The sequence below is a fragment of the Strongylocentrotus purpuratus genome, unplaced genomic scaffold (assembly GCF_000002235.5).
Source record: "Strongylocentrotus purpuratus isolate Spur 01 unplaced genomic scaffold, Spur_5.0 spur5_scaffold_19, whole genome shotgun sequence".
Lineage (NCBI taxonomy): Eukaryota > Metazoa > Echinodermata > Echinoidea > Camarodonta > Strongylocentrotidae > Strongylocentrotus > Strongylocentrotus purpuratus.
The window spans coordinates 22,154,916-22,169,724 of record NW_022145604.1 but is presented as its reverse complement, the minus strand read 5'-3'; the positions used below and the strand labels follow the sequence as shown (position 1 = coordinate 22,169,724).

Sequence of the window (14,809 nt, the reverse complement as noted above, 5' to 3'; positions counted from 1 at the left end):
GTTGGATATTGGTTGTTCAATATTTGTGTTTGTTTAGCTTGGGTCTCTTGTACATTCGACAACATGTGGGCTTAGATGTAGGCTTGTATGTTAATTATACCGGTGTATGTTTTGAAAGACGATCTTAATTTATAATCTCTTCTCTATTTTGTGGAATTGAAATATAAATCAGAGTGTATGTTATTGCTTCTAAACATGGTCAAACATTTTTGAAAGTTTATTATTTATTATTATTATTATTATTATTACTTATATTGCGCTTTTCCCATGAGGCCCAAAGCGCTTACAGTGAATGAAAATCGAAATTACATGAATAAGAACAAAAAAAATATAACTACAAACTGCAAAAAAGAGAGTGTTTTTAAAGCCTTTCTGAAGGTAATAACTGATGGAGACTGCCTAATTCTACATGTAAGTTGTAGATAATTTCAGTTTTTTGAAGCAGATACAGTTACTGGTAACAAAAACTGTTTAAAAAACTGTGCTTTGCATTGTACATGTTAATACAATATTAACTATCCAGTTAGATGACAAATGTACATGTACCTACATGTACAGTATGTACATGTTTGCAGTACAGGTAGGAGGAAATATTTTCACCCACAATTAATTTAACATTTCAGTGACAGTTTTAGTAAATATTTACAGAACTGACATCTCAATTCGGTTAAATGGACATACCTGTTAATATGCCCATGTTGCTTTAATAGATGATCTATACAATGGGAAGAGATCAGCCAAAAGGAAAAAAATTGCACTGGTATTTTAATCCGCTTTGCATTCAATGACCCATTGCAAAAGTCAAAACAACTCAATCAACAAATAGTCAGACTGATTTCGTAGTCGTATTCCTATTTACACTATTTGCCCGGTAGGTTTTTTTTTTTAATTCCATGAACTGGAAGTTCCATGAACTGTACAAAATGTGTTTTGTCATTTGCTTCCCCAGGGCCCATAGTATACAAATAATGAATGGTTATGAGTTCAATAGTGCGAATATTTTCATGAGTTGAAAGATTAACATTCTATTCAACGAGGCGTCAGCCGAGTTGAATAGAATTAATGTTAATCTTTCAACGAATGAAAATATTCGCACCATTGAACGAATGAAAAACATTCATTATTTGTTTTATACAACATCGAAGAAGATCTAACAGAACGTTAATCAACAAATTATGCTTTACTCCTTAAATTCAAGTTGGATTCAAGCCTTCTCGATTACATTCAGATTGCCTACGCGTCAGATACACGCAGTGATACGCGCGCGCACGGCAGAGAGGTACGCAGTCTGCATATAACCAAAAATGCACGGCGCATATAACCAAAAATGCACGACCGTGCAATATACCATCTATTGAATATCATGTGACCAACAATCCTCCAATCAAATGACAGGGATCCACGTAGGTGTTGTATAAAGTAGAATAAGAGTAGAATAAACAAAAATATGAATATTGCAGTGTAATTCTTCCTTTTCCAGGTATACACTGTATAACAAAAATATGATTTTGGTAATGTCCGGAGAACGTAATTTCAGAAGAATGAGTTATTTTAGTGTAATATTTGAAGATGACAGACTACTGAGAGACATGGCGTGTGTACATGCCTTCAACTTTTTTCTTTCTTTCTTTTTTGCTTAGTTTTGAAACATGTTTTTATACCCTTGGGTAAAATTGAAATAGTTGGAAATTAGAAGAAATGTTCTCTATATCCACAAACAAGTACTATCTGTAAAGGAATGTGCTCTTGGAGAATCTATTTTTAGGCAGGTATTAATCTGTGCCCTTCGGATATCCTCTAGATAGTTGAGAGAACATTGGTATCGGCGTACAAAGTGCAACAGAAATTCAAGAGAAAAGTTGGATGATAAAAAGGCATTCTTTATGAGATGTAGCATAACTTACAACAACAACAAAATCTGTTTACATAAATACTTGTTTATGGAGTATGTGTTTACTGTACTTTGAAATGTTGTGGGGGGGGGGGGGGTGATTGAACCATTTATTTGACCTTAACTGACACTGTCAATAACAAAAATTATGGGAAGCTAAGTGATTATGTGAACAAATAACATACAGAAAGAACAATTTTTTCTTAAATAGGACATTTGTACATGTAGCTTTTTTTTATTCGGCAGGTTCCACTGCATGTTTCTCTAATCCGATTTCAATTGTAACTCACAGAATGATGATGATAATGTTAATAACAATATACCATGATATTAAAGGCGCTTGGAAGCATTCAAGGAATTTTTCTACTACATTATGTATACATGTAGGTACCCAGTCACTACACCTGGGTGGAGAGTGGCAAATGCAGATTAATATCTTGCCAAATAATTATTTTAATGATTCTGTGCAATCTTCCTTTTTTTTTGTCATTTGAATTTGGAATATAGCACTATTCAACCGTAGGAGGAGAAGAAAGAGGAAAAACAGTTGATGAGGTTCAAAAGACTCATATTTCTTTCCTTGATAATGACCTATCATTCAAACCTGCCAACCAGAGAAAGATAAGCTTTCCAGGAAATCACATCAGTTAGCACTTCATTAAGACTCTGGAGTTTGGAACCATGTCTGCTTATATGTTTCAAAGGCCAAAACTTGATAATGTGAAATGTTTGATTTCTGTTTGAGGTCTCGATGATGTCAATTTAGCACTTGGCACTTTGACGTCATGACAAATTTCTTATGATTTCCTTTCTGTTGCTTTAAAGGGACTTGGTACCATTGTTCAGATGAGAGAAAATGGTGCCAAGGTAGTGACTTCAATTCTAGATGTACAATTAAAGATAATCTGAATGTTTGAGTGAAAACGTACCATTATTAATGATGGAAATTGGGGAAAACTTATCTGATAGATTCCTTAATTCTCCCAACTTTATTATTACAATTTAATTTAATTTTAGGTGAATGTGAATTGTCGCAAAGCAATGAATTGGCTCTTTAGCCATTCCAGACATTTAAGAGTTGAAAGATTTTTAAAAGTTTTAGTCCCCTTTAAGACTGATTAAGTGAACAATCTCATCCCAACAATCAGTATATCGACTGGTGCCCCTCAATATGCGGTCAGGGAAAGAGGATTAGCACATTTAATTAATAGCCCAGATAACCATCAGTATAAATAGGGGTAGGATTTGACCATATGTCGCTCATGATCTCTCTGTCTGCTCCGTACTAGTGGTCCATTCACATTAGACAAAATATGGTATAATAAAAGATTGTGTAGATGTAGAATATTATCATGCAATTTGGTGATGAACATACAATGTACAATGCGCGAGATGATGTCGTATAAACCAAAGGAACTAGAAATTCATTTAGTTTTTATGGAGATGTGCAAAGTCCTTTACTTGTTTTAGGGAGACTTGGTGTCTGTTAATGATACTGTTTACTCTATATAATCAAACATACAATCTTTATCTTTATACCCATTTACACAGTCCAAAATTCATTTTGAAAAATCATCAATTTTTCTCATAACAATGCATGCTCAAACCTCCACTGTCAGTCTGTCACAATACAACTTTTGTTTCACTGTATCCTTTCCACACAAGAAAGTATGATGCACTTTAACATTTAGCTAATATACATTAAACATCGTGGAATATTTCTTGTCTGAATGGGGCAAGTAATCGGATTTAAAGCAGGAAGTCTGTATTACAGCGTTTGGGGATAGCATACTCTATTGTGTGAAAGTAATCAAATATTGTTTCACATTCGTTGATATCTGATGCCTAGTTTGATTTTTTTTTTCTTTTTTTTTTTCTTCTTTTTTACATTTCATTCTGTTGGATGGAAAATACAACATCTATTGTATGCATCTGAAAGAGACTAAACATTTTTCAAAAGTTTTCAATTGTATTTTTCATTGAAACCTAGTTCAATTGAACCTTCAAATTATCAATATTTGCAATCATTGAGCCTTGGTGCAATGTCATTTATCGGAAGTGTATACGCCACATTAATTAAAGATTAAAAAAACAAGGGAAACTTTCAGAAGTCTTTTACCCATAACATTAGCAAGGACATTCATCACATGCTTCACAGGAAAAAAAAACAATAGTTCTGTGGTTTTACAAGTAAATGAATCCCGCAAACTTATCTTGATAACCTTTCTGTGATAAAGACATGTTCATCAACCTTTGCACAGCCATTTATTTTGAAAAGGGGTCCATACAAGTCTTTGACCTTGAATCAGGGGCATCTCCAGTATTTTTGTAGAGGAGGGGAGGGGGGGGGGCGGAGTAGAGGTATATATTTTTTTCTTTCAAACTTGCAAACAAGAACAAAAATTTGTAAAGAAGGGGCACATTTTTTGGGTATGTGTACTTAATAAAGTTACTGCTTGGTCTCAAGAGGGGGGGGGGGGGGGTAGCATGAGCTGGTTGTGCCCCTAAAGGCACCTAAACTTGAAGTCTTTGTCTCAAAGATATTTGCTTAGCCATCTGCGTGTCACATTTGTAAATACACACGTTTGTTTGATCAAATGTGTGTGGAGCACTGACCGTAGAAATGTTTGGATACATGTTTGAAATCTAGCACTGTGGGAATTTTACAAGATGAGAGGAGAAACATTTCATGCTTAAAAAGAAAACATTAATAACATCAAAACCCACATACGTATAATTTACTCAGAGTCAGAGTAGTAGATAAGAAAACATTTGTTATTATAAATTAGTGTTGAATAAATACCAGCCTGTGTGTATATGGATATGACAAATTTATGATAGTAATATAAATGTGAACATTTTCAATGATTTTTTTCTTTTTGTCATTACCAACATTACATTTGTACGTATTGAAAATACTAGCTCAGTTTTCTTCTTTTCTGATGTATTAAAATTGCTTTTTTTTTCCTTTTTTTTTTTCCTTTTTTTTTTCTTCATGCAAAACGTTGACCCAATGACGAGCGTGACATGCATGTCCATATGTACTCATACATGTGTTCCTTAAAAAAATGCATTTTAATATTGTAATTCATTTCAAATAACTCAATGAGGGATGGGTTCTTTACAGAAGATGGACATAATAAGCTTTTGAATGTGGGTTTCTTTTTATTTCTCTTTACTCTTTTATTTGTGCTTTACCTTTTTGCATGCAAATAAATAATCACTCAATTTACTTCTTTTCATTTCAGAAACATGCCAAAGCTAAGGAACTATACGACCAAGTCATCTACTCACTAGATGTCATCGAAAAGGATTACTTTGGCCTGAGGTATATGGACACACAACAAGTTCAGGTATGTTTTATTGTAATAAACATTAGGCCTGTCATCATCAGCTCAAGATTTCCAAATAGTCCCGCTATTTGAACTATCCCGATCGCAAATTATCCAGTTAATATGCGTCTTTATCAGCCAGAAGTTGCAAACAGCGGGATATTTAGTTGAGATAATCATCCCAAGGCTAGTTTGCAAAATATCCCGCTATTTGTCCGGTGCGTTTTCACAAAGACTCGCAAGATACGCGAACACTGAGCAAAATATCTCGAGTTCGAGTTTCAAATTTTGAAGTCATGAGCTGATGAAGACGCAATTTGTAACTTCAGGATTATTTCCCAAATCAGAAATAGCGGACTATTTGGCAATCTCGAGCTGATGAAGACAGGCCTGTAGATTGTTAAAAAGGTCTATCATGCCTTAATTGGAAAATAATATACATTATAACATGTTTGTATTTTGAAACATAATCTTTTATGTAAAATTTATTGCTCATTTCAGAAAGAGAGGGGGAAAAAAGAAGAAAACACCTTCCCCCTTTTATTCTGCTAAACAAATACTTGAAGCTGGGTGTAAACTCAAGTTTAGCCATGTTTAAATAATGTTAATGTGTATCTCAGTCCAAAAGGTTTCTGACTTTGGGATACACATAAAAACTCCCCAAGGTCTAGCTGCAGTTGACAAGTACCATTGAATTAACATGATCACATCAGCATTGCCCTTGCTCCTAATCAAAACGGTAGATCAGCTGACTATGTCCTCACCTTTCAGGGTCCAAGGTCAAGTCAGGGTCAGGTCTCAGGAGGGGACCAGGAAAAACTACAATGGGTGTTGTTTCATTCACGAACTGAAGTACATGTTGTACATTTTTTTCTGGTTTTGTGTCTTAAGTCCCATTAGCTTAAGATTTTGGGGGTTTTAAAGCCTATCTGCACAAGTTTGGTTAGGAGGGATTAGACCTCCCTGCATGGTCACTGACAGGTTGTTATCTCATCGAATCAGCTCTCAATTAACATAAGAAAAAGGGGATCATGGGGGACCAATGGGTACCGCTTAGGCATTGTTTGCTATAGAGAGGGCGCTTTAGCTACAGGTAGTACAGTGGGCTTTAAATGCTTTCAAACACAATAAATAAATCTTTGAATATATATATATTGGTGATACATGTATTTTGATGTTTGTTTCTTTTGTCTCCTTCTTACAGCACTGGTTGGACCCGACAAAAACTATAAAGAAACAAGTCAAAAGTGAGTAATTTTCAAGTCATAACTTGTTCCCTGTTATTATGCTCCGATGTATGTTGTTCATTTAGCCATTGTACTACTTCTGAATGATAAATTACAAACATGGATACTCATCCGTCCCCTTTATTCTTTTCTTTAAGATTCCATCTTTTAATCTTCATTTCCTTCTTTCTGTCTTGCCTTTTTATATTATTTTTTTTCTCAATAATTTTCTATCCAGTTTTTAATGACAATGAACCTTAGGTGTACACATTTTGTTTGAAAGTGGATGATCCTTTTTTTTGTAAGCTTCACTTTTAATGCTGACTTTAATTTCTCTTTTATTTTTTATTTTTTCAGTTGGCCCTCCTTACACAATCAGATTCCAAGTCAAGTTTTACTCTTCAGAACCCAACAACCTCCGCGAGGAATTCACAAGGTCAGTTTCTTAAATTTTAGCATGTTTTATCTTCTACCTAGGAATTTCAAAGATTAAGTTGTTTTGGTTTTCTGAAAAGGTTGTTCTTTAAATGAATTTGAAATATGAACTTGTTTGGTTCATGAAAAGGTTGTTCTTTAATCCAGAAACAGACAGGTACATTCTGAAGAGTGTTTCACAGATAGATGTTTTATGCCAAATTCAATTGATAAGAGTAATCCTTTTCAAAATGAACAAATCTTTGTTCATTATTTGGTATGTGCCTGAGTGAAAGTTTTTTTTAAACTTTCATTTACATGTAGCTTTTATAATGCAAAGGTGTACTTTGATAACATGTAAAAAGGGAAGTGACTTTAATCTTGACTGTTTTGCAAATGAAAATAATAAGTTGATTTCTAAATGATATACTATTTAATGTAAATAATAAGAAGTGGAAACGGTGACTCTTCAAGGTTCATTAACATTAAGTGTTAGTAAACCTAGTATTGGCATGGGAGGGAATAAGATCAGAAATATTTTGTAGCGAAACGATGGAATTACATCTGTGAATTTTGAATGAACCAAAGCATGTGAGCAGACTTCAAACAAATTTTACGACCCTCCTGTGCAAAGTCATGAATAAGTTTAAGGATACAAAGAATGAAAGCAGAACTAGGAATCGTTGAATGTGGCAAACATATCGAAACAGAACATGACACTGCTCTTAATAACATTTCCTTTCAAAATGTAGAGGTTTGTGTTTGTATTGTAACATGGTGGATCAAACATCACAGTATACAAAGGCAAGTTGTTTTCATTTTGACATAATTTATGATCAGTGTGTTTTCCTATCCAGCCCACCCATTCGCAACAAAAATAAACCTACATTGAAGTACACTTTTTCAACATGTTTTGCTGAAATAAAGTTTTTTAAAGACGAAAATCTCCAAATTAAATTAAAGGAGCATCTTCAAGGTACATGTAGCTTCATGTACAGTCAACTTTGCTTTTAATAGCGACCACCTGTATAGAAAGACCCAACCGTCTATAATGACCACATTTTTTGTTTCGTGTTGAATATGGTTTCTCACTGAAACCTGTACTAAAGGAACCTGTACATAGAGACCACCTGTCTATAAAGACCACATTTTATGTTTCCCCTGAGCGGTCTTTATATCAAGGTTTCACTATATTTTGCTTGTAGACTACACACACTCCCTGAGTAGTCCAATGTCTGACCATCAGTAGATAATCATATTGTGCGCCAAAGAAAGTTGCTGCTGCTGCATTGATATAATTAATAATTGATATTTATACTTTCATAAGGAATGGAAATTTCCTTTCTTTGATTATTTTGTCAATTTTTGTCATCATCCATCTCTATTTTCTTCTTTTCCAGGTACTTATTCTTCTCCCAACTGAAGGAGGACATACGGACGGGCAGACTGGAAGTCCAATACGATACGGCAGTAGAATTATGTGCACTCGCTTTGCAATGTAAGCAACTTTTTTTGCAGTGTAGAAATATCTTTTATTTATAATACCAGAGCTTTTTCAGTATTTGCTTAAGGAAACAAATAAAATTGGTGTTCCAAATATGTTTTGGTGTTTGCTTATCGCACAATGCGAGAAATTTACATACAATAACAAAAAAAGGTTTGATTTTTAAAAAAAATAATGAGACAATTAACTGCTCCTTTCTGCAGTTCTTAATAGGGGGATATACATACATGTACATGTACGAGTGGTGAAACATTAGCTATGGAGAAGTCCAAAAGAGCTATGGTAAAAAAAAATATTTAAAAAAAAAATTTTAAAAAAAATTATTAAATGACTGTGAGAAATTTGCTCTTTAACAATACGGACTCCCAAATAGTGCCTGTGAAGAGAAGAGTATTTCTTTATTGCAATGACATCATAGTCATACATATATATGACCTTGCCCCACTTATAGACGAATTTGTATTTATCTTGGAGTGGCTGTTTGTTATAATATCCTCATTTATCGATCTTGCTATGTCTGTCTCAACACGAGGGGGATAGGTTGGAGCCTGTAGTCCTTTGCTAGGTCTAATGTTGGATTAATCATGAAGCATTGCTTGATGAATCAACTGCAGCAATTTAAACAGTAGTTGAACAAAAATGGGGCTCCAATTAATTAGTGTTTCTGAATGTTAGTTTGATTCCAGATACATTCAAACCTTTATATAGTGAAACCTTAAATTTATATAAATCTATAAAGACCACTTTTCTTGTGTTATGATTATTATTATTATTATTATTCTTTCAGCCGAGTTAGGAGATTATGAGGAGGAGGAGCACGGCCCAGAGGTCGTTTCAGAATTTCGTTTCGTACCCAACCAGACGGAACAGATGGAGCTGGACATCACAGAACAATTCAAACAACTACAGTAAGCTTAAACCATTATTACTCTCATTCTTAAGGTCCTTTAAAAGCTCTTTAAAAAACACCTTTAGTGCCAAAGCTTTATCGAAATTCCATAAACCTAACTACATGGAATAGATGCAGCTGGATATCACCTACATTTTTTAAAAAATTAAAAGAAAAGAAATTATTCCATGTTGCTATTCATGTGCATGCACAGTTGAGATGGTCTTTGTGGTAAGTCTTCTGGCTTACCTTTACACTAGCCTTTATAGGTGGGTTGTTTATTTTTTTGTTTTTGTTTTGTATTTCTTTCCTTTTGGGGAGTGTTTTTGTGACATATAAGGCCTGTCTTCATCAGCCCGAATTGGCCAAATAGCCCACTATTTCTGATCTTGGAAATTAGCTGGATCAAGAAATAGCAAGCTATTTGGCAGGTGAAGACGAAAATAGCTGGCTATTTGCTTGGGATATCTTGGGCAAGTTTGCAAAGTGGCCCATTATTTGTGGTCCGTCTTAACTAGCCCGAAGACTCGCACTATGTGCGAACACTGAGCAAGTTTCTTGAGCTCGAGTTTCGAGCTAATGATGACGCAATTGGTAACTTCGGGCTAGTTTCTCAGATCACGAAATAGTGGGCTACTGGCCAACTCGGGCTGATGAAGACAGACCTAGAAAGCATAGAGCAAGCCAAAGAAGAGTGAATATTGGATAAAATGGTAGCCTCATAAGGAAACAGAATTGTGCAAAACTATACAAAAGATGAGTAAGGGATTTATAGAAATCTGCATGAACATCTAAAAATACATTTCTAGGAAATGGGGACAATTGGTAGTATTAAAATAGTAGGTTAAATACATTAGAAGCTAATTTGATCAATCCAAACCAATGTATGTGAAGACTGGAGATAAAATCCTGGCAATGAAGAGCAACCTTGAAATATAACTGGATGATGAAGAAAAAAAAAAAAACAGATTCACAAGACATGGCACATTACCTGCAATTGCAATCAAGTGAAACAAAGGCCGTTTTCCAATTTTTAATCCCTTTCTAAAAATGCGAGGAAAACTCGGTTTATCAATAGACACACACTTCCTGAGCATGAGGGTTGTTAGCAGAAATAATTATATTGTATCCCAAATCCGTTTAATTCCTGCTCTGATATCAAACAGAGACATAATTGTCACGTCTATCATTGCGGGCTAAAAATAAGTTGTTGAGTTTTTTTTTATTAAACATTGATAGTGTGACTAAGGGAGGCTGTGGATGAGAATTAATCCAAATGAGCTCTCGTGAAGTGATTCTAGATGATTAGACTCCCTGCCAGTCTCCAAGAGGTTTTATTTTTATCATGTCTTTTTTGCACTGTTGTTTCTCAGGATTTTTTTCTTCTTCAAGCTCATTCTTTAAATACCCCTTTCTCCTTCCATCAATATCCTTCTGGCTCTGTACTCTTCTCTATATCGCTTTTATAGCACACTTTCTTTGCCTCTATCTGCAATAGCTATGATCCCCCGTCTCTTTCTAGCTTCCTCACTCTTCCCCCGCCCCCCCCCCCCCCCCCCCCCCCCCCCCCCCCCCCCCCCCCTCTCTCTCTTTCTCTTTCTCTTCCTAATTTCTCTTACTCATTTTTTCTCTTTTCGTCTGTTTTTGTCTCATCTCTCTCTCTCTCTCTCTCTTCCTAATTTCTCTTATACTTTCTCTCTTTGTCTCTGTTTGTCTCATATCTCGCTCGCTCTCTCTCTCTCTCTCTCTCTCTCTCTCTTTATAATTTTCTCTTATTATTTTCTTTTTTCTTTTTATCTCTCTCTCTCTCTCTTCCTAATTCTCTTTCTCATATTTCCTCTCTCTTGCTCTCACTCTCTCTCTCTCTCTTTCTCCTTTTCTCTCTCTCTCTCTCTGACGCTTCTCACTCTCTGTCTCTCTGTCTGTGTCTGCTTCATCTCTCTCTCTCTCTCAACCATGTGTAATTCTTGAGATACCTTCAGCATTCCTGCGGCTGGTATGACATTGTAATGATGTCTAACAGCGTCACTCAGGATTGCATTCAGATGGAAAAAGAAGTCATGGAGAGTGTTAGATCTCCTTGTACCCTCGGCACGATAGGAACGCTGGTCCCTGTTTCATAAAACTTGTTATTAGTAACAAATCTTAAATTCCTGTAACAAATATGCTCTCAGCCAAATAAATTGCGGTGATTTCAGTAGCTTCTAAACAGTTAGTGTAACTAGTTTTTGATGACAAGTTTTATGAAGCAGGGCCCTGCTCATACTGGGGGAGTACATGCATGAGTGGCAGATCCAATTATTTTTCCACTGGACCCTAATAGGCAAAATATAACTAGTTCCTAGTTTCTTGCCCGCTCCTCCTCCTTCTCTCTTTTGGCCCACCTCATTTTTTATATCCCATTTTTGTTGTTGAATTAAATAAATAAGTACCTTAGTATATATAGACAATAAGATTAACAAAAATCATTAACATGTTGCAATTTCACCTTGTTTTAGAGCCTCTGTAGTTCATGTACAAGGGAAATATGAATAATATATACATACTTTTTGTTGATACGGACCCAGTGGTCCAAAGCAAATATTGGCAGAAAAGGAAGAATAATAACAGATGGAAAATCAAAGCATGTACATGTATGTCAAAGAGGAAATATAACAGACTAGCAATCAAAATATATTATATTTAAGCAATAATTAGCAGAAATACATGATGGAAAATTGAAAGCAGAAGAAGGAGAAGACGATAACATTCCGTGGATGCCAGGACATTCTTGTGGCTGTTTGTTATATCACTCCCAGCAGGATAGATCAGTGGGATGGATAGCCTTGGAAGTCACATGCTAGATCTCTTAAAGCCCCACTGTACTACTTGTAGCTACTTGCTCCCTCTATATAGAAAACCTAATGCCTAAGCGGTGCCCGTTGGTCCCCCATGATCCTCTTTTTCTTATGTTAATTGAGAGCTGATTTGGTGAGATAACCACCTGTCAGTGACCATGCTGGGTGGTCTAATCCCTCCTGGCCAAACTAGTGCAGACAGGTTTTAAGAGTTCACAAGAATAAGAAGAGCCTTACTCCATCAAAGCAGTTACATGTATATGTCAGGAAAACAAAAAGTCTGTTCAAACCTCAAAGTCAGAAAGCTGTTAGCTCTATGTTGAAGTATATATGGTAATTAGCAGCTCCTGATTTTCCATGTAAAGCAGTATGCGATTCGCACCATATTAAATCACAATGCTTTCCAGTTGTTTAACTGGTTATTGCAATATCTTGTTTGTAGTCAGGTTTATGCAATAGGCCATTTTAGAAATGTAACCAAATTTAATCATTCAAATTTGTGAAGTGCCTCAATATTAATTATTTCATTCACCTGTTACAAATAATTCTATCTCAATAATCGAATGCGAATTGCATACATTATTTTTTTGCTAGGTACATGTAGGAAACAAATTATGGTTTGCCCTACCCGAACAACAAGTAATATATGCAATTCCAATTCTGACTATTGAAATACATTTATTCTGAAATAATGAAACCATTTATATTCAGGTGATTCACAAAGACGCATGCATTAAATTTGGTTATATTACCAAAATGGCTTTAACATGTAGCATAAATCTGAATGGCCCCAAGTCAGTCAGTTTTGAGTTGGTCAGACAGTCTGACTGAGGTATATTTACGGTAGAAGAAAGAAGAAGTTTTCCTTTTTCCCCATTTTTTTCTAGAACTGCAGCTATCAAGGGTTAGGTTCTTTACAATGTTTTCCTATGCGATTGAACTCATTTGGAGCTTTTCAATCGAGATTCAAAGCCACATACAATGGCTTTTATTACCTAGCCTCCAGTCTATTTTCAATTCTAGCCTTACTTCCAAGCGTATTAGTAACTGGTACATAATAAAAGTAACGTCATTGGCAAGGACCTGTTCTAATTATGTATACTGCCAGTCCCAGCCCCTTCCTCTATAATCCCTTTCCTATCTTAAAGTCTTGAGATTTTCATTTTTTTTTCTTCATTTTTTGTAAAACCAAACACAATTAACCAATATTTTTAATTTGTTTAAATGCATTCTTCTCATGAATCTAAGGCTACATAACCTTGATTAATATAGAAGGTGGAATAGTGCAGTCTGTGTACAGTATAAATGAATAAATACAGTCACTGTACATCATGGGTAAAATACATGTATTTATACACTGGAAAGGATTCATTGATAGATGTCGTCAGTTGTGTTTTATAGAATTAAATTAAATGCAAGTTGACACTCCTTTCTGCATATAATCAAAGAAAGTTATGTGTAAGCATCCTGATTTGTAAAATTGTAGTTACAACTGCAAGGACAGTATTAGGTTGTTGGGTACATGTACTTGGGGAGATTTGATTTGATTTGATTTTAATTTTGTAAGATTAGTAGAAGTACCTTCTTCAGGACAAATTCTGACACTTCATGATTTAGCTCAATAACTTATGACTCAGAGTTTTAGAATTGTACAATATAACAAATTAAGGAGCATGAGTAAAGGAGTAAACATCGCCATTGCACACATTGACTCTATATGTAATATCCATGGTAGTATGTACATGTAGTTACCATATGGTGTCTGTCGCTGAGGAAATTTAAAAGGGAAAAAAGCTTTAAAATCCTTAATTTGGCTTGACACTTTACAAAGTTAGTTTTTGCTCTGTAATTGCATGTCATTAACCACCATCAGACTAATAGAAGGTGTGCATCGTTGCTGGGTTGCTAAGCAAGACGGAAGGGTGTTTCAGTGATGTATTTGTGATGGGACCTGTTAAGTCCGCTCCCTCATATCGCTGAAAAGGACAACTACAGTAGCATTTTACAAAACTGTCGGTACTCTCATTATATTAAGTCAAAGATCATGGACATTTTAAAGAAACTTGGATTTCATTTAAAAACATGTCTTTCTTAAATGGGGTGTCCTCAAACTTAAGTCTTTTGATGGGTTTGTAAAACTGGTCCCAGACTAATAGTAGTCTTTAAAAAATATATATATATACTGTATATACTATGTGGATGGCCAATATCTTGTTGGTTATGCAACTTAGTTCAGTTAGGGGTCAGTTTGGCGGTGTGACTTTAGTTAGGGTTTTCGAGGTTGTTACAATTTATTACATGTACCTAGGTATATTGGGAGGGGCAGTAATATACACAGTTGTATGTTTAACTTTTCAAAATACTGCTTGATCTATTAAATGTATGTCAGCTCCTGACAATTCACTTGAATATCATGATAATAGGAAAATGCATGCAAAATCAGAGATAGATGAAGAGAGAGAGGGAGAACCAAGGAGTAACCAAATAAAAAAAGTTTTTATGAATTTAGTGAGATCATGGTTTGTGACAGCTTGTTTATGAGTATGACACAGACGGTCAGAGCTCAAGTATCAATTCTCTTTGTTTGTTGTTCTCTATGTTATGTTATGTGTAGATTACTCTGAATTCCATACATCAAATCAAATTTTTCGCACTGAAAAGTCCAATGTTTAAAGGATACATGTATACTTGTAGGCCCTAAGGTTCTTAAGCAATA

General features: G+C 35.1%; 1 protein-coding gene across 6 annotated transcripts in view; it reads left to right on the top strand.

The window, feature by feature from the left end:
• Window positions 1–14,809, top strand: part of LOC583383 (band 4.1-like protein 5) — a 60,509-nt gene that overhangs the window by 16,178 nt on the left and 29,522 nt on the right. For all 6 annotated transcript variants that reach the window (XM_030990590.1, XM_030990592.1, XM_030990589.1 and 3 more), the window contains exons 2-6: window positions 5,140–5,244; window positions 6,428–6,470; window positions 6,807–6,885; window positions 8,264–8,361; window positions 9,155–9,275. In XM_030990590.1, the coding sequence (XP_030846450.1) occupies window positions 5,140–5,244; window positions 6,428–6,470; window positions 6,807–6,885; window positions 8,264–8,361; window positions 9,155–9,275 (446 nt within the window). The remainder of the gene's footprint in view (window positions 1–5,139; window positions 5,245–6,427; window positions 6,471–6,806; window positions 6,886–8,263; window positions 8,362–9,154; window positions 9,276–14,809) is intronic.